The sequence below is a fragment of the Marmota marmota genome, unplaced genomic scaffold (assembly GCF_001458135.2).
Source record: "Marmota marmota marmota unplaced genomic scaffold, marMar, whole genome shotgun sequence".
Taxonomy (NCBI): Eukaryota; Metazoa; Chordata; class Mammalia; order Rodentia; family Sciuridae; genus Marmota; species Marmota marmota.
In genome coordinates, this window is record NW_026000139.1 from 1,027,904 (window position 1) to 1,045,516 (window position 17,613).

At 48.2% G+C, this 17,613-nt stretch overlaps 1 protein-coding gene across 15 annotated transcripts in view; it reads left to right on the forward strand.

The window, feature by feature from the left end:
* Positions 1–17,613, forward strand: part of Cit (citron rho-interacting serine/threonine kinase) — a 160,855-nt gene that overhangs the window by 67,228 nt on the left and 76,014 nt on the right. For 13 of the 15 annotated variants that reach the window (XM_048785710.1, XM_048785709.1, XM_048785711.1 and 10 more), the window contains 3 exons: positions 14,916–15,021; positions 15,937–16,080; positions 17,335–17,454. In XM_048785710.1, coding sequence (XP_048641667.1) covers positions 14,916–15,021; positions 15,937–16,080; positions 17,335–17,454 — 370 coding nt within the window. Of the gene's footprint in view, positions 1–2,755; positions 2,903–14,915; positions 15,022–15,042; positions 15,805–15,936; positions 16,081–17,334; positions 17,455–17,613 lie in introns of those variants that run through there. The other 2 variants (XM_048785721.1, XM_048785723.1) reach the window with 2 other exon arrangements.

Sequence of the window (17,613 nt, forward strand, 5' to 3'; positions counted from 1 at the left end):
GGGGGTGGTGTGGGGGCAAACCAACCAGGAAACTGGAAAATGGAAATATAAATATCGCTGCAAACACCTTGACCTAGCAGGTCTTTCTCCTTTCTTACAAAAAGCTATTGAAAAATGCATTTACGCTGTGTTTGGATCGGAGGGTCCTGGCTTCCAGTCTCCTAGAATTTCTGCAAAATGCAGTAGTCTCTGGATGTGGGAGCTTGATGCCATTCCGTTTTCAGAGAAGCAAGTTCCCCAGGAAGGTCTTAGACCGACTGTGTTGTTCCCCAGGCACCTCGACTCCCTCACTTTGAGGCTCTTGGGGGTGATGTTGGGTAATTAGTTGGTGCCCACTTAGGAGATAAGCAGAATTTGATTTTCTCCTTGGCAGCATCCATTCCCTGTTTGTTGTATTTGTAGTTTAGATATCAATTTGAAGGGATGTCGTACTGGTTCCTGGATGGTGTCTCCCCATGGGTGCCGTTTTGACTGTGAGGTTCCTGAAAAGATTTCAGATTATTATGGGGATTTGGGCATTTGATATGGGATAGGGCCGTGGGCTGTGGTTGAATTTGGGAGAGGTTTTTATGTGGGCCATGTTGAGGTGGGCTTTCTTTATTCTCTTGCTGGAGATCACATTGAAAATTCAGGTGGAATTTGGGCGCGTTGGATGTGCCTTTCTGGATTCTTTGCTCTACCTCCCAAAGCAATCTGGACGGTGGTAGGAGAGGCAGCAGCCTGACTAGCTGTTGAATGTGCCGTCGGATGGATTTGCGGTGGCCCAGCTAGGCTGGGAGGTTGCATCAGTGTCAGAGCAGGGCAGGAGTGGAGGCCCAGCGTTGAAGGATGCTAGCCCTGTGGGCAGTGCCACCTTGACACTCACGACACACTGAAGGTCACTGAGCGGGCTGGAAGGAGGCGTGTGGGGAGTCGTAGTTGCGGTTGGCAGTAGGCTGGTTGGGTCAGGGCGAGCGCTGGCTTAGGGTGGTAATCTTGATCTGAACAATCAGTGAGGACACTGGGGAGTTGGATTTCAGGGGCAAAGGGAGAATGGTAAGGAGGATTTCAGGCACTGCAATTAATCTGAAGCATGTGTGATTAATTGCTTATTTTTCAGGAAGACTCTAATTGTGTCTTCCTGCTGCTCCCAGAAAGCTCAGTTGAGGGAGCTCCCTGACAGGGCATCTCAGTGTTAAGGCCCAGGTCCTAGATAAATATTTCTTGATTTTATTTACTCAGGGTCCTTTCTCCCAGAATGTGTTTATGTTGCTTACTGTGTCTGAAGATTTGTGATTTCACCTTTGGGAGTTCAAAGTCTCTCTCTGGAGCATCCAATGAGCTTCTGTTAATGCCCTGACAGAATGTTTAATACGATTCTCATTAAAAAAAAAAACAAAAAAAACAAAAAACAGTCCATACAGACAAAACTGTGTGTTTGTTCTCTGGAGGATGGAATTGGTGTATTCCCATCTTTGAGGAACTCCAGTGCCTTTTCCATGCCAATTTGGGGTTGGAGTCAGAAAGATTTTCTTTCCCCTCTCATCTGGTTCTGTGATGCTGTCGTCGGACTTGGCTGCTGTGCCAAGGGCAGCTCTGTGGATGCAACCTACAGCATCATTTCCTAATGCTCTCCACCTGTTGGATGTAGGTGACCCTGGACATGTCAGATTAGGATCAATTAGAAATCCAATAAAAGAGACGTAGGGATGACATTGCTTAGCAGCTCCTGCGGTTCTGTTGACGTGCAGTTTGGGAATTAATTTGCAGGGGGGAGGCATTTCCCGGAGGAGTCACCTTTGCCACCCAGTGACCTCCAGGGTCTTCCTGAGTTTCCTTTCCTCTCTCTCCGTGTTTTTGGCATCACAGGTTTTATTTACACACGCCGATTACCTGTGCCGTTACTCACTGTTCACACCACGGAGGCAACTGCAGATGCTGCTGTACTGTGCCAGGAAAATTGACCCCAGATTTGTTGCCAGTGAATTGAATGAAACATTCGGAGGTGGAGCTGAATGAGCGAGGAATTTTCACAGAGACTCTGGCCACGAAATAATTTTTACTGTTGTGGTTGCTTCTCACTTTTTACGATCTTTTTTTTTTTTTTTTTGATGGGGGACCCCAGCCAGCTTTGAGTGCATCCTGATTTTAGGTTTAGCAGCGATCTTGATCTCAGCATTTCAGTGGATGAGGCAGACGGGGGAGTTCCTGGCAGCCTGGGTTGGGGAGAGCAGGAGGGATCGTGGGGAACTAGGCCTGGTTGTCTTTGGGGCGGCACTATGGGAAGGTGAGTTTTAGACAGAGTCTTTCTGGTGCCTCTTTTCCTTTTTAGCCAACAGAAACCCCAAATGAAATTCCTAAGCTCTGAATGCCCAGTTGTTCCTTGAACTGTTTGCTTGAACTTTACAATAGTAGAGTAGTGACAGAAATCTCAGTGTGTTCAAGGTTTAAAAATAAATGGACCCCAGCATTCTTGCCTCCCCGTCAGCATGGGGCACATTTCTCTGCATCCTTCCTCCTTCCACTTAGATTGAGGCACTGCCTCATTTGAACTCTTGCTGTCACACAGTGCATTTCTGCAGGCCTTCAGAAGGTGGGGACCTACAAGGTAAAAACCAGTTGGTTCTGGTGTGTTCCACACAAGCTGGTTTTCTGTGTTTGGAGAAGTTGGCAATCTTGCAGGAGCACTGGGATCTTGGCGACACTGGGTTTGTGGGCTCATGGTGTCTGGGGGCCCTGCTTTAGGAAGGGGGCCTTCTCTTCCTTTTGCCCGCAGGCTCTTTCCTTCTGGGTGGATCTGACTGTAGTGATGGGACCAGCTGTGCAGCCACGGTGGAGGAATGAAGAGTCACCACCACCCCACCTTTCGAAGTTTCCAGAAAGCCAGTTTTGATGCCTCCTCTTGCTCTGCTGGGGCTTCTATGTAAGTTAGGTACCTCAGCTGCGAAGTGGGGTAGCAGTGGTGCCTCTCTGTAGGAAGGTAGGAGGATTGGATGAAACACCCAAAGCCCTTGCTCTAATATCCAGTGCACGAGAAAGCCTCAATAAATGTTCGTTGTCGTTATTTTTGTTCTTACGAGTACACCAGTCTATGTTTGTGTCTATCTTTCTGCCAAGAGGATTTGGAAAGGACTTGGCAAATATTAGGTAGTCTAAAGTCACATCAGACCCAAACCCAGCTTCCCAGCCCTTAGGAATTTTCTCCTGGAAATGCTTAACCACCTTGACCAAGGGCAAGATTAACCTGCAGTTGCCAAATCCTCACTGGCAAAAGGTGGCCATTGGAGAAGAGTAGACTGTGGGGGACAGAATTACAAGATCCCTCCCCATTCTGGTGTTCTCTGTCAAAGCAGATTTGTTGAAACTATTCAGAGAACACAAAGCACACACCTTTGCTGCAGAACAGCGTGGTACAAATTGGACATTAGCCGCTTAAGGCAAGTTAGGAGAGTAAGGCAAAATGTAACAGGGGGCACTTAATGGGTACTGCCAACTCACAGTTCTTGCCAAATGACAATGATAATCCTTCTTGGAATGTCTGTTCGTTTCCCTGTGTAGATTGGGATTTCCAGGGCTCGGCTGGGGCTTATTTATTCTGGTCTTCCTGGAGCTCAGGACAGGATAGGCCCTCAGTAAACACACGTGCTGGCACCAGGCTTACAAGTGTGCTAATGGAAGGGAGATATTTGGGTTGGCTCTTTAAAAGGCCACAGATTTGGATCGGTAGAGAGGAAGGCAGAGAGAATTTCAGGTGGGCAGAGTGATAACAATAGCTTACAGGGTACTGACTCTTCACTAGGCCCTGCTCTGAGCTCTTTGCACAGATTAACTCATTTAAACTCCACAACAGTCCAAGAGGAATGTGGACCATCACTCTCGTTCTGCATGTGAGGAAACTGAGGCATGAAGACCCAGCAGCTTGCCCAAGATCTTGCGGCTTTTGGTAGCTCAGTCAGGACTTGAGCCCGGGCAGTGTGGCTCCAGAGTCTCATAGCCTCTGTGCTCCACTGCCACGTATAAATGCCACAGGCGGGAAAAATCAGGAACTTTGTGTAGGATGCTCAGGGTCACATGCTTGTCAGAAGCGGAGGCCATTGTTGGAATGAAGAGCCATGCATTTGGGGCAGGGAGATCGTGAGATCAGGGGAGCTGCCAGGCAGGTCTGAATGCTGGGCTTTGTTTTCCATTTCTGTGGGTTTGTTGAGTAGGTGGACTGTAGAGCTATTGGATTTCTCTATTTCTTCCTCTTCTCCTCTAGAGACTCTCACCTGGTATGTGTGCACGCATGCGCATGACACGTGCTGTGCCCGCTCTCCCTGAGAGTTCTTGCTTGCTGGAGTGCAGGCTCAACGAGGACAGCAAACCGCCTTGACCTGATTCTTACCAGGCTTCAAGCTGATCGTCCATAACTGCTCAGCAAGCCTTTGATGAGCTGATCCAAGTCACTTTTGTGGGAGCAAATCTCAGTTTTGTGATGGCTCTCGGATCATGTCTCCTCAAATGTTTGTTTTATCCTTCCAGGTGCCTCCCATCTGCCTGAGATAACTCATTCTGGCGGAAGAGGGCCGCAATTCTCCAACCAGTCCCTTTTTATTGAAATACTTGGGAGTTGGAGGATCATCTCTTTAATGATTGCTTTCCTTCCACATGCAGCCAAAGGCTCTTTGACATTGTGCTTGCTGCCCAGATCCCTATTGCAGAGTTTCATCTGTGATTTGATTTTTTTTAATAGTCAGCAACAATGACAGTGTCTTCTCTGGTACCCGAAGGCATGTATCTGCTGTATTTTCCAAATAAGTTAAGAAACCATAACGAGTCCTTGCTCAGGGTGGCTGCCCTCAAGTGCCCTGTGCTGTTTCTGTCCCACTGTCGTCTGGACTGCATGTCTGACGCTTGCCTGGGCGAGTTGTGTTGATTTTCCTCTTCTCCTTCAACTTCTTCTTTCTCCTAGTCAAGCACATCCTGTTCTGCTGTTTGCCTTATTCTGTTCTCTATTTAGACTGTGCGTGCTGCCTTGCAGCCCTGGCAGGACCACTCTGCCGCCTTCTCACTTGTCTTAAAGATACCTTTAGGAAATCAGATCCAACAGTCCCATCCCAGTTCTAAAGATTAGGCTCAGAAGATCTGTCAAGTGTGTTTTGTGCTGGCCTACACTTGCTAATTTGCATGGTTGCCTCGGATCCCGTACGAAGGCAGTCATTGACTAAATGGTGCTACATGTTCTCGAGCTCCGCGCCAGTTTGGCAACTCCTCTCTGCTGAAGTGGGTTCCTCTCGGTTCCCTTTACTCGCCTGTCATCTCCTCTCCTCTCTGACAAACGTCCTGAAAGAACGGTCTCTATTCCATTCCTCTTCTTCCATGCCTCTACTGAAATGACTTATCAGAAGCCGCTGGTGACATTCAGCCCCCAAATCCAGTGGTGTCCACCTCGTCATGTGACACTATTAATTATTTTTTCTGGATGGCTTTCTGCTCTGTCTCCTCTGCATTCTGGATACTGGGTTTCCCTTCCAATTCTGTGGCCACCATCTTTGTTTCAGGCCCTTAAAATGAATCCCCATCACCTGAAGTTCCATCCTCAGTTCTCTTTCTAGTTTGTTCTTGGTGATCTCATTCCATTCCTTGAGTTTAACTCCCACTTCCCCCTTGGCCTTCTTCCTAATTTTATTTCAGAACCGCCCCCCACTTCCCTACCCTTCTAGGCAAGAAAATGGAGTCATCTCTAACTCTTTTTGCCTATCATCAGTTGCCAAGTCCTCCACGTTGTACCTCGGAGATACTTGCGTCTGTGCGCACTGTTCTGTCCTCACTGTCATCCTTAATGGACTTTTGCTTGGACTGTTGCAGTTGCTTCCTAACTGATTGCTCTGCCTCAGGCTTTCCTGGCTGTACTCCATTCTCTAGAGGGTGGAATTCTTCCAAAGCATAGATTGGATGATATCATTTGCCTGTTGAGACCTTCAACAGCATTCCAGTATGCATAGAATTAATGGCCTCTCCTGAACTTGACATTCAAGCCTGGTATGCCAGGACCCTAGCCTGCCTCTTCAGTTGAACCTCCTCCTTGTTCCCTGGGTCTGGCCAAACTACCCCAGGCTCACTGAGGCAGAACCAGGTCTTTCTTCTTTTGCCTGAGACAGGGCTTTGCCCCTGGCAGGTGTAACATTTATTGAATTGAATTAGACTAGTGTGGCCAGGGATGATGCCAAATCCTTCTGCACAATTCATGTACCTGTTAATGAAAGCCTCTTTTTGGAGGCACCTCCCGTGTATCCAGAGCTATTTATTCTGGGGGTTTTACATGCATTATCTCACTCAGTCCTCCTGATCTCACCATAGCTCTGTGAAGTGGCTAATATCATCCCTGTTTTACAGATGAGAACACCGAGGCTTGGGAGCTTAGCTTACTTTCCTGAAGTTTCGCAAGTAATAACCAATCTGAGACTTAGCCTTGAATCTAGTTGCCTCCAGACCTCTGTCCCCCAACCCTGCCTCTACCAGCCATGACTTTGCTAGGTCACACAAGATTATGCACTTGTCTGATAATCAAGGTGAAAGTGTGGCTTTCCCGAGAGTTCACTGTGTACCAGGCCCCGTTCTAAGTGCTTAGTCCCGGAAACACTCGCCATTTTACAGATAAGAAAGCTGGTGATCATGAAGCTTGGGTCACTTCTGGAAGCTCACAGAGCTTGCATATAGCAGAGGGTGGCCACTTTTTCCAACTTTTAGCTTTACAGCTGATGAAAGCTTTATTTTTAGGAGCAAACTATAGCATACCATTGAAAGTCCAGGCTTTGGAACTGGAGAGACCTGGGTTCAGATCTGGGCTCCACCTCTTCCTAGTTGTGTGAACAGGGCCTTTCACTTCTTGCAGCCTCAGCTCTCTCACCTCTAAAGTGGGAGGTGTAATAGAACCTCTCTGGTAGGTTTCCTGGGGAGATGCATGGAGCTCTAGTTAGGGACGGGTGTTCATTTCATGGTAGTTATTGTTATTTGGGGGTGGGGCTGGGGCTGGGGTGCTGTCGACTCTCCTTTTCCCTTTGCTTCCACTCTATAAAGACATCTCACTGGTTTCTGCCCATTGAGAGACTCCAACTCCACGTGGGGTGCCTGACAGATGTCCTAATATCTCCATCCAACTTTTCACTCTGAATGGAGTCGATGATGTGTTGGTTAAATCTGCGTATTCCATGAAACACTCCCGAGGTTCCGGCACAATCTGGTTCCAGTGGAAACTGTGTTCTGTGCCCAGCATGGATGTCATGTCCTCCCACCCCCTTTTGTGAGTTTGAGTGTCCCCTGAATGGAGAGTGTGCGCGTCACTGTGACATTGCCGTCTCAGAACCAATATAGGTCATCTCTGATGCGGAGGCCAGAAGGGTCTTTGGTGCCAGTGTCCGTGCCCTGTCCTTCTCATTTTGGATTCCTTTGATCCACTGTGGCCTTTAAACTGCAGCCTTCAGGGACACAGAAGTGCTGGCTTGCCCTTCGTCTGTTCATTCATTCCTTCACTCCTCAGGTTCGCAGTTCTAAGCTGTGGCCCAGCTGTGAGCCAGACAGCCAGTTCCCTGCCCTCTCAGGCCAGTGTTCTCAGGGCGGTCAGTACACATGTGAGACGGTTTCAGTTGGAGGCCGGGCTCTGAAGAAATCAGAACCGGGATGGGGACTGAGTTGGGACGGTCACTTTCGATGCTCAGAGCAGGTGCTCAGCATGGACTTACAAGTCGCCTCATAGGTGCTCCCTGTGTCACTGTGGGTGGTGACTCAACTGCCTGAAACCAGTACTTAGTGGTCCACTCAGGAAGGCCTTCTGTGCTGGAGCCTGAGGCATGGCAGTGAACGCAGGATCTTCATGGAGCTTGCTTTCTGCTGGGACAGATGGACGTTTATTCATGTGTTCGTTCATCCACTCAATAAAGATTTGAGAGCCTACTGTGTGCCAAGCACTTTGGAAGGGAGAGGCAGCAGTGAAGCATTCCTGCTGCACAGTGTGTCCAGCCAGGATGATAACAAGGAGCTGGTTGCCAAAGAAATGGGAAGAGTATTCCAAGCAGAGAGTAAAAGGGCAGAGACCCTGAGGGTCCCAGTGAACAGAAGCCCACTGGGGCAGCTGGATCATGGGAAGCATGGTTGGGTTGGGGTTGGTCGAACCTGAATATGGCTCTGAATACCCTGAGTAGGAAAGCTTTGTAGGATTTTGAGAAGTGATTTGGAGTATCTGTCCCTCATTTACAAAGGTCCCTCTGATCATTGTTGAGCAGTAGAGAGATGAGATTCAGGAGGTAAGTTAGGTTGTTGTACTCATTCAGGCAAGAGGTGGAAAGGTGTCAGTGAATTAGCCTGCAAAGCTAGGCGCTGGCTTAGAGGTGGGAAATGTGTTAAAAATCTCATAAGGAAGCTATACTTTTATTAACAGTATAGTTTTTGTTAATTGATTTTTGAGCTACATATTAATTATTTAAAAACAAATGCTCTAATTTATCTGGAGACCACTGCTGGTAGAGTGTATCAGTGTGTGTGTGTATGTGGGGGTGTGTGTGTGTGTATGTGGGGGTGTGTGTGTGTGTATGTGGGGAGGGTGTGTGTATGTATGTGGGGTGTGTGTGTGTATGTATGTGGTGTGTGTGTATGTGGTGTATGAGTGTGGGTGTGTGTGTGTGTGTGGCCCCAAAGCTAGACAGGCTCTGCAGCTCTTTGCAAGAGCAGTGTTTTCGATATTTCCAAGTGCTCATGACAGATACCACTGTGTCTTTTAAAATGGGTTTTTAAAGTTAGTTCACAAATTTCAGAATGCAGCATCTTAAAAGCCCCTATATTTTGGGGGAACAGAATCCTGATGGGTTTTTTTTAACAATTTTTCTACCACATTACATCTTATGGATGTATGAGTTTTTAGTGCCATTGACCACAATGAAGGTGAGGCCCTTCGCTGAGCTAATTTTGATTACTCTCACTATAGCATGGAGCATCTGCCCTTGGCTATCTCAGGAATGTCTGTGACTTGTGACATGGGATCTGGCAGCATATTTTGCAGGCATCCGGTCCTCTTCCTCAGGGAAGCGGTGAATGGCTTGATACTCACAAGTGGTCCTAATCATTACAGCAGAGATCAGTGAGTACTCACACAGGACACATTGTATTCTCTTTTGATATGAAGTATTCTGTGAAGAGCTTTATTCAGGGATTCTTTCTGGTGATGTGGGATTATTTATAGGCCCATCATTGAGAAAACCACATTTAATCATTTTCACTTCGATGTTGAGGTTCCATGTGAAGCAGTTTCTAGGTTATGTCTAATACATGTTAAGAAGACACGTCCTCTGTGTCGCACTGGCAGCTGCCAACCCACCCCTCCCCATGTCGTGTGCCACTGCCTCTCTCAATACTCTCTGTGCCTCTATAATTATAAAGCAGATGTGTATATCAGGAAGAGAAGTTGATTTCAGAGTAAATTTTTCTAGAAAATAGAAGCTGGAAAAAAAGGAAAACCCAAACTTGGCTTCGTGCTGGAAGAGACAGCACTGCTGTGTGTGGGTGGGTGGCTGCATGCACCCGCTGCTCAGAAGTGCCGTTTCTCTCCATGGGGACAACTGGCTGTGTATCCGAGATGTGACCAGGAGGAGTAGGCAAGCAATGTGTGGGCAGGCTGCATGTTCTTTTATTAGCAGCCTCATTGTATTGCATCTCGGTGAGCCCGGAGCACGAACCGGTCTGGTTCTAATATCCATCCTGTTTCCCATTTAATTACCCCCCTGAGCCTCCAGGCGATGGAGGGAGAGCAGCTCTTGTGTGGGTTGAGCTGTTTCCGGGGGTGGCAGTAGACTGACCTGGCTTATCGATGTTCCTGGGTCCCCAGGTTGTCCTGGGCTCAGGCTTGGCCCGTCACAGCTAGAGGTCACCTTCTCTCGGTGACCCATTCTCCCTTTCCTCCGCGCCCTTGCCCCTCTGAGCGTCTGTGGCACTTTTCTTGGTGCTGTCTAGCCAGCAGTGACAGAGTTAAGATTCGAACTCATGAGTGTTGATTTCAGAGCCTTCCCCTCTGAACCCCCAGCTCTACTGCCCTGCACCTGCCCGCCCATCATCATTGTCATGTGATGGGAGGCGGAGAAGCTATGGCCTCAGCTCTTCCTCTGCCTGGGGCCATGCGGATGATGATACTAGGTCATAGGATTCCCGAAGATCCAGGGGACAATCTGAGGAGGGTGAGCATAGTGCCCGGCACATAGCGAGGGCTTCGAAAGCGGGCACCAGTCCTCACGATGTGGGCTATGGCAAGAGGTCTCGCTCCTGGATTGTCACTCCCTTTACCTTATACCCTCTACAGCAGGGTTTCTCAGCTTGGTGCTCCTGACCTTTTGAGCTGGATGAATCTTGTGGTCGGGACTCTCCTGGGCAGCGTAGGTTGTTGAGCAGGATGGCTAATGACAATCTTATAAAAAGGAATTATGATAGTATTTCTCTAGGTGTTGATAGCATTCCCACCCCAGTCATGAAAATAAAGTCTCTAGACACTGCCAGACATCCACTGGGGGGTGCAATGGCTCTGGCTGGGAAGCGCTGGACTGCAGGTGCTGCTCCTGAGGCTCAGGATTGTGGCCTCCTTGTGTTCTCGCCCTCCCCTGCTTATATTCATGGAAGTGCATAAAAAATATCTGTTGACATTTAAGAATTTTGAAAACAAAGGCCACTTCTTGGAGGACTCTCCAGCTAGCAGGTAGACTCTGTCCCATTCCAGGGTCAATGGAACTTCATGACTAGATGAATAGCTGTAGTTCAGTACCACATTGCTCAGAGCCTTGGAGTTCTGACTAGCTGCAGGAGTCTCTGCAGACTCCTTAAAACAGTAGTGGTGTCTGCCTTTAAATTATATTGTGCTTGATGAAGTGGAACATTTTTGGAAGATTTCAAAGACCAGCAAGTTACTGCTTGAAGAACAAGAAGCTGTGTTTGGTGATAGTTTGGTGGCTCTGAGGCCAGCATTGATGGAAGCTCTTGAGCAGTGATTTGCATTACACTCAATTCTAGAATAACACATTTATCAGCAATGATTTGATATTGCTTTGAAAGTCAGAAGGATGGCTAATGAAAATCTTATAAAAATGAATTATGATAGAATTTCAAAATGTCTATTGGCAGTGTGTGGATCTCTTTCCTTCAGAACTCTCTATTGAGAGCTTGCCATTGGTGCTAGGAACTGATTTTCATGTCTACAAGAAAAATAAATAGAAGGTAAATATTCTAAGTGAGCTGTACCTGTCTAACATTTTTTTTTTCTAGAAGTTCATGGAGATGGTATATTTTAGAATAGTCAATGAGATTCATTGTCTCCTGCCTGAACTTTGTCTTGAATGAAATTCATAGCCCACCATGCTGAATGTTAAATGGGGTTCTCACACTCAAATAATGAACACAAGGCCCCGATACCGAGTGGCCAACCCGAATGCCACATGGAACCAAATGCTGGGGAGAGTTATGAGTTTTGAATGCTTGGATCCTAAATCACAAGCACTTTCTTCTGATGAGCATGACGGTCCTCAATCCTGATTGTGCATTAGAGTCACTTAGGAGCTTTATAAAAATGGTGGTGCCCAGGCTGCCCTCCCAGCCCGTGGGTTTCAGCTGTACTCGCACTGGGTGGGCCCTGCACATCAGTGTGTGGTGCAGACGGTGCAGTGGGGCTGGGGACCAGGGAATTTAGAGGAGGCCGTGTTGACCTTTCCCCTCCACCCTCCAGCCTCACCCTCCAATCCTGTTATTATTTATGTGACTATTGCTCTATGCTGGGTTTAGTCACAGCATTTTTTTTTTACCAGAGCCTTTTTTAGATGTGATTTTTTTATTTATTCTAAGAAAAATGATTTCTTTAGCGTATTTATTTTGAAGAGCTCTTAATTGCTGTACTTAGAACTTCTAAACAGTGAGCATTTGTCAAGCATCAAAATAGCAGACTGCGGAGTTGGACCTCGGTGACGAGGAGAGCTGTCTCACTGTCCCCAGCGAGTGCTGGCTGCACATCTCCCCCGCTCGGGGCCCTGTTAATGAATGACCTAGAGATGCTTTCTTTTTCTTTTTTGTGAATAAGCAGTCTGTTTGCACACGGAGCAGGGCCCTGTAAACATCCAGCATGGCCGGCCGGGCCTGCCCTCCATGTGTCATTAAGTTTTGTGGGCCACGCCCATCCCCCATCACGGGCCCATGGAATTGTTCTTTAAAGGGAGCCCATTTTGTGCTGAGGCACCAAGAGCTGTGGCCCATGTTGTCACCTTGACGCATGTCATGTCTGTGACTTAGTGACATGTGGGTGACCCTTGATTACGGAAGGACCAGGGATCACTCCTCCCACTTGGGTGGTGTTGATCTTGTTCCCTGCCCCACACACTAAGAATAAAGGAAATAGTGGAGGAAACTCAAGGCCAGGCCAGCAGAGCATTGCATCTCATATGAAAACGAAGAGAAAGTGTGTGTGCGTGTGCGTGTGCGTGTGCGTGTGTGTGTGTGTGTGTGTGTGTGTGTTGGCTAGAAAACAGGCTGTTGAGAGGTGTTAAAATTTCTAGCCCAATATGAGATCTTTAAAAAGATTTATTTCTGGATTTCATTCCCTGTTGCCTATTTCTGTGAATAATCACCATTTGTTTTAATGTGAATAATGGCACAGAGCACGTTCAGCCCCCTGTGTTACCATTTCAAGCAACTGTTTTAGGCTCGAGAGGCACGTGCTGTTTATAGAGTTGCGTGGAGTAATAATGAAAACAAAACAATAATGGTAACGCTTGACATTTACTGAACCCTCGTGAGGTGCCTGGCGCCGTGCTGAGGGCCGTGTGTGAACCATCCACTGAACCGTCCCAGGCACTCTGAAGGAGGGTGAGAATCGTCTCCATTTGAGAGACGAGGAAACTGAGGCTCGGAAAGGCCCACAGCTCTTGAGCGCTGGGGTCAGATTTTGAACAGAGCAGTGGGACTTAGGGTGTTGATGCTCTTGGCTGCTCCATGGTGTGAGTGTGCAGAACTGTCCCTGGGGGATAGCCAGCCAGCACAGATCATGCCAGCCCTTGTCATTGGGCAGAGAGGTGTTTTGCATTGCTGCAGGGAACTGACCTCTTTTAGGCAGGGAAGTCATTTGGGGCAGCAGAAAGCAGAACTTGTCTGACAGGAAGACCCAAGGAGTCATTGATAACCGGGTCCTACAATCCTGTGAGCAAGGTGACAAAGACAGACTGTGCGTAAGGGGTGGGGTCTGCCATGTCCCTCCATGTGTGAGAGACTTTGCTTGATATCACCTGGGCCTGCCCTCCACCAATGCCAGGTTTGTACCCAGGTACCAACCACTGAGGGAGGCTGCCCTGAATGAGAACTTGCAACTCCTCTGGGGTTAGTCAACTGCTTCTCAGGATGAGCACTGTGTGGGGTTAAGTTTGTCCTTTCTGTGGGGAGAGCATCCTGGTCTACTGCCTGTTACATTATTTTTGTGATGTTTTCCGGAGAGTTATATTGGGTGCATAAAGCCAGTCTCTTTCCCCCAGCTCCCTATTGAGAGCAACAGAAGCCATTTGTCAACTGGCAGGTTACTCAACCTCCCTAGGCCTCAATTTCCTCATCCGAAAATGAGGATAATAAATTATATCTACTTCATCGGCTTGTTGTGAGGAGTAAAGAGTTAAAACATGGCTAACATTGGAATAGAACCAGGTGTGGGCCAGGGCTCAATAAGAGTGTGAGTTTTGTGTTGTTGCTGTAACAAATCATTACCAACGTAGTGGCTTTTACACAACACAAGTTTATCATCTTACAGTTCTGGGGGTCAGAAGTCGTAAATGGGTTTTACTGGGCTGAGATCAGTTTAGACAGGGCTGTCCACTCCCTAGAGGTTCTAGGGCAGAATCTGTCTCCTTGCCTTTTCCAGCTTCTAGCAGCTACCTGTAGTGTAGTGTCCTCAAATCTCTGACCCTTGCCTCCACTGTCACGTCTCCTGCCCTCCTCTGTTTCCATTAGTGAGGACCTTTGTGATGACATTGGACCTACCTCAGTAATCCAAGACAGCACCCTAATTCAAGACCTTTAATTTAACCAATCTGCACCTTTTGCCACATGTGGTAACATATTCATAGCTTCTGGGGATTAGGACATAGACCTTCTTGGGGAAGGGAAAGTGGGCATTATTTGGCACGTCATCATAAGCATTAGCTGTTTTTATAAAATGAAACAAAACCAAACTGGCTGGGTTGGGCCGGGGCAAGGGGTGACACCTTGATCAGTGTAGTGACTAATAACATTCATCGTGCACTTGCTGTGTCAGTTCCTTTCTGCCGCAGGGCCTTTGCACCCTCTCCCTGTTTCCTTCCAGAGCTTTGTATGGCCAGCACCTTCTTATCCTTTAGGTCTCAGGTCAAATGTCTTCTCCCCTGAAAAGCCCTCCCTGATCTCCCTGGCTTAAAACAGGTCCCCAGCCCCACTCCATTTCATCCTTTTGTCAAAGTTATCTTTTTTGTTTATGAATCTACCTGACGTTCTCAGAACGTCAGCTCCCAGAGGGCAGGGACCCCTGTGTCTCGATCACTGTCTTGTGCCAGTGCCCAGAAGGTTACTGAAACAGAGTGTATGAGTGGAGGAAGCACACCAGGCACGATGCTGGGCATTTCCCGTGTGCACTCGCCTGTGGGCCTGGTTCCTCTGATCACACCACCCCCCGGATATGCAGACTGAGCTCAGAGAGGCGGAGTCCCTGCCTCAGGTCCATGGTGCCTCGGTTCACACAGGGCTACCTGCATCAGAGTCCTCCCCCATTTCCACCCCTCTGCCTCACGGCCTTGATGTCATGAGAAGCCACTTGAGCCAGCTTTGCTGGTGGCTCCAGAACACTAAAAGGTCCCTCGTCTCTGCCTCGGTGCCTCAGGCTCCCCTGCGGGCCTCCTTGACTCTGTTTTTCTTCTGTCCAGGTCTGTTGTGTCGGGTCTGGACTCCCCTGCCAAGACTAGCTCCATGGAAAAGAAACTTCTCATCAAAAGCAAAGAGCTGCAAGACTCTCAGGACAAGTGTCACAAGGTATTTATCTCTGCAGTCGGCCTCCCTCCTTGCTCCAGGATCCTCCCGTCAATATATGCCAAGGGACCCGCCTGGGGCCGCTGCTGGCACTGAGCCGCCTGATCCATAGAGAGCGAGGCCGTCCCTCCCTCGCTGAAGTCGCGCCTCCAGCAGCTCAGAGGGAGATGAATTCGGGCCTTGACGTTGCCGTCAATCCTTTAAATCTTAACCAGAGGAGGCCCTGGATTTAAAACGGCCCGCTTCTCAGCATGACCCAGCCCGAAGTCTGCTCCTTCCGGCAGGTGGCGGGGGTCCTCACCTGTGGCTGAGATGCATCCCATCTGCTTTGAGTGATGAGAAGTCTCTCTTCCTAGTCCTTAAAAACTCCTGCTTCTGTCACTGCGGCCACTGTGTTGATTATGCTCCACGTCTGTTAACACTCACTGCTCCTGCCCAGAGACAACTCTCTGGAAACTAATAAAGGCCACTGCTTGCCTGGGACTCCTCTGAGAGTGCAGACGCACACATAGCTCCTTGCCCTGTCCTGGATTTGCCCTCTAGATCTTTGCAAGGAGATGGGGGGGATCAAGATGGATTTGGGATAAATTTTAAAGTGACGTCTGCAAAAGCCAAACAAAAAACAAAAGCAAAAAGCAAACAGGTGAAAAATGATGATGGTGGCTTCCTTGCTAACGGGGTTAGAGAAGTGACCAAGTGTGAAGCGGGACTTGGATGAGAGGAGTGACTTAGCGTTTGGTGACTGTCCTTGCGAAGACCTGTGTGCTCTCGGGCGAAGAAACAATGGTATTTCCAACCCCAACTTTTGGCGATTTAGCAGTAGCCCAGACCACCAGGTGGTTTCGGAGGCTGCTTGGGATTTGATTGCTCCGAAGGACCTCCAGGGGCCCTTTTAACCTGTCGATGTGTCTGTTTCAGATGGAGCAGGAAATGACCCGGTTACATCGGAGAGTGTCAGAGGTGGAGGCTGTGCTTAGTCAGAAGGAGGTGGAGCTGAAGGCCTCTGAGACTCAGAGATCCCTCCTGGAGCAGGACCTTGCCACCTACATCACAGAATGCAGTGTGAGCCTTCCCCAAAGCCCCCTTCCCTTGGAGGCGGCACTTCCTGTTGTGTGTGTCTCATCCTGTTTCATGACAGCTTCATGAGGCACATCACAGCCAGTGGCAGAGAGTAGAGACAGGGAGAGTGCAAGACGAGATCTGCGATTTCAGAGCAGCACGAACCAGGTGTGAGGTCCCTGGGGAAGGAGGCTGCACTCATTTCCCACAGAAGGTCGAGATAGGCTGCTGATACCACGGAGCCTGGAGATGGGAGTCAGCCGTCACTGCAGCAAGTTGCAGAGGGTCCTAACATCTCCCATCCCAACCTCTCTGGTCCACACCATGCCCGAAACAATCAGCCTTGGGAACCAAACTCCCAAATGTATACAAGAAAACATTCCCAACCTGCCCCCAATCAATCTCCCATTCCCTAGAAACAGTGTAGTGACAGCTGTCATTTACCATGTGACTTTTGTTTTTTCTTTCCTTCACAAGAGTAGACTGTCTTCTCCATTGTCTCGTTAAATTTTTCATTCAGGTGTTTTTTTAATGTGCCCAATTAAAAACAGTCTTAAGAAGTTGAATCACACATTTTTAAAGTTTTTTTTTTTTTTTCTCCCCACAAGGGAGAGGAAATCTATAGAACGTGGCTGATTAAGAATAACTGCTATGTTTCCATTCCAGACTTGGCTGCCTTTCAGTGGTGGGTGAAGTTATTCAGCTGTGTATTTCAGATACATATTTCAGTGCCATTGAAGCATTGAGGGAACCTTATGGATGATAGGTGTTCAAGAAAAATTAGCCAGGAAGGGGAGATAGTCCACTGCACTCTCAAATAACAACTGGGTAGAGGAAATAATTGCAGCTTTGAAAGAAGCATATCTACCTGAGGGTCCCTGAATAGTTAATGTAACAGAAAAGACTAGATGGTGGTTTAATGGCCGAGGGATCTTACTGGTTTTTACTCCTATACATACAAGTAAGTACCTGCGAGAATTAGGTAGATGGTGCAGGAGATGGAATTAGGTAGATGGTGGCAGGGTTGATAGAGTTTTAGGCTGGATCCATAAGGTCACAAGCTTGAGATGTTTCTTGAACCAAGGGGTTTTACAGGATGAAAAACTGGAATCGGCAACCAACTGGAAATTGTCAACTTTGGTCTGTCACCTGAAACTGTGCTGGTGTCGGCGAAGCAGCTTGCGGCTCCCTTAATGAATCTTTTCAACCAGAGCAGGATCCGTGGAGCATCCCTATTAAAATTTTTGCTTTCTGCAGAGCTTAAAGCGAAGTTTGGAGCAAGCACGGATGGAGGTGTCCCAGGAGGATGACAAAGCACTGCAGCTTCTCCATGACATCAGAGAGCAGAGCCGGAAGCTCCAAGAAATCAAAGAGCAGGTACGACAGCTTGCCTGGAGCAGAGCAGCCACTTGGCCGGCTGGGTCCTCCAAGTTCAGGCATGTTTGAGAGATAGAGAGGGTGAGGGTGGGGGAGGAGAGAGAATGGGGTTGGAGGGGGAGAAGAAGGTAGGTAGGTCACTTGAGATTGTCCATGGTT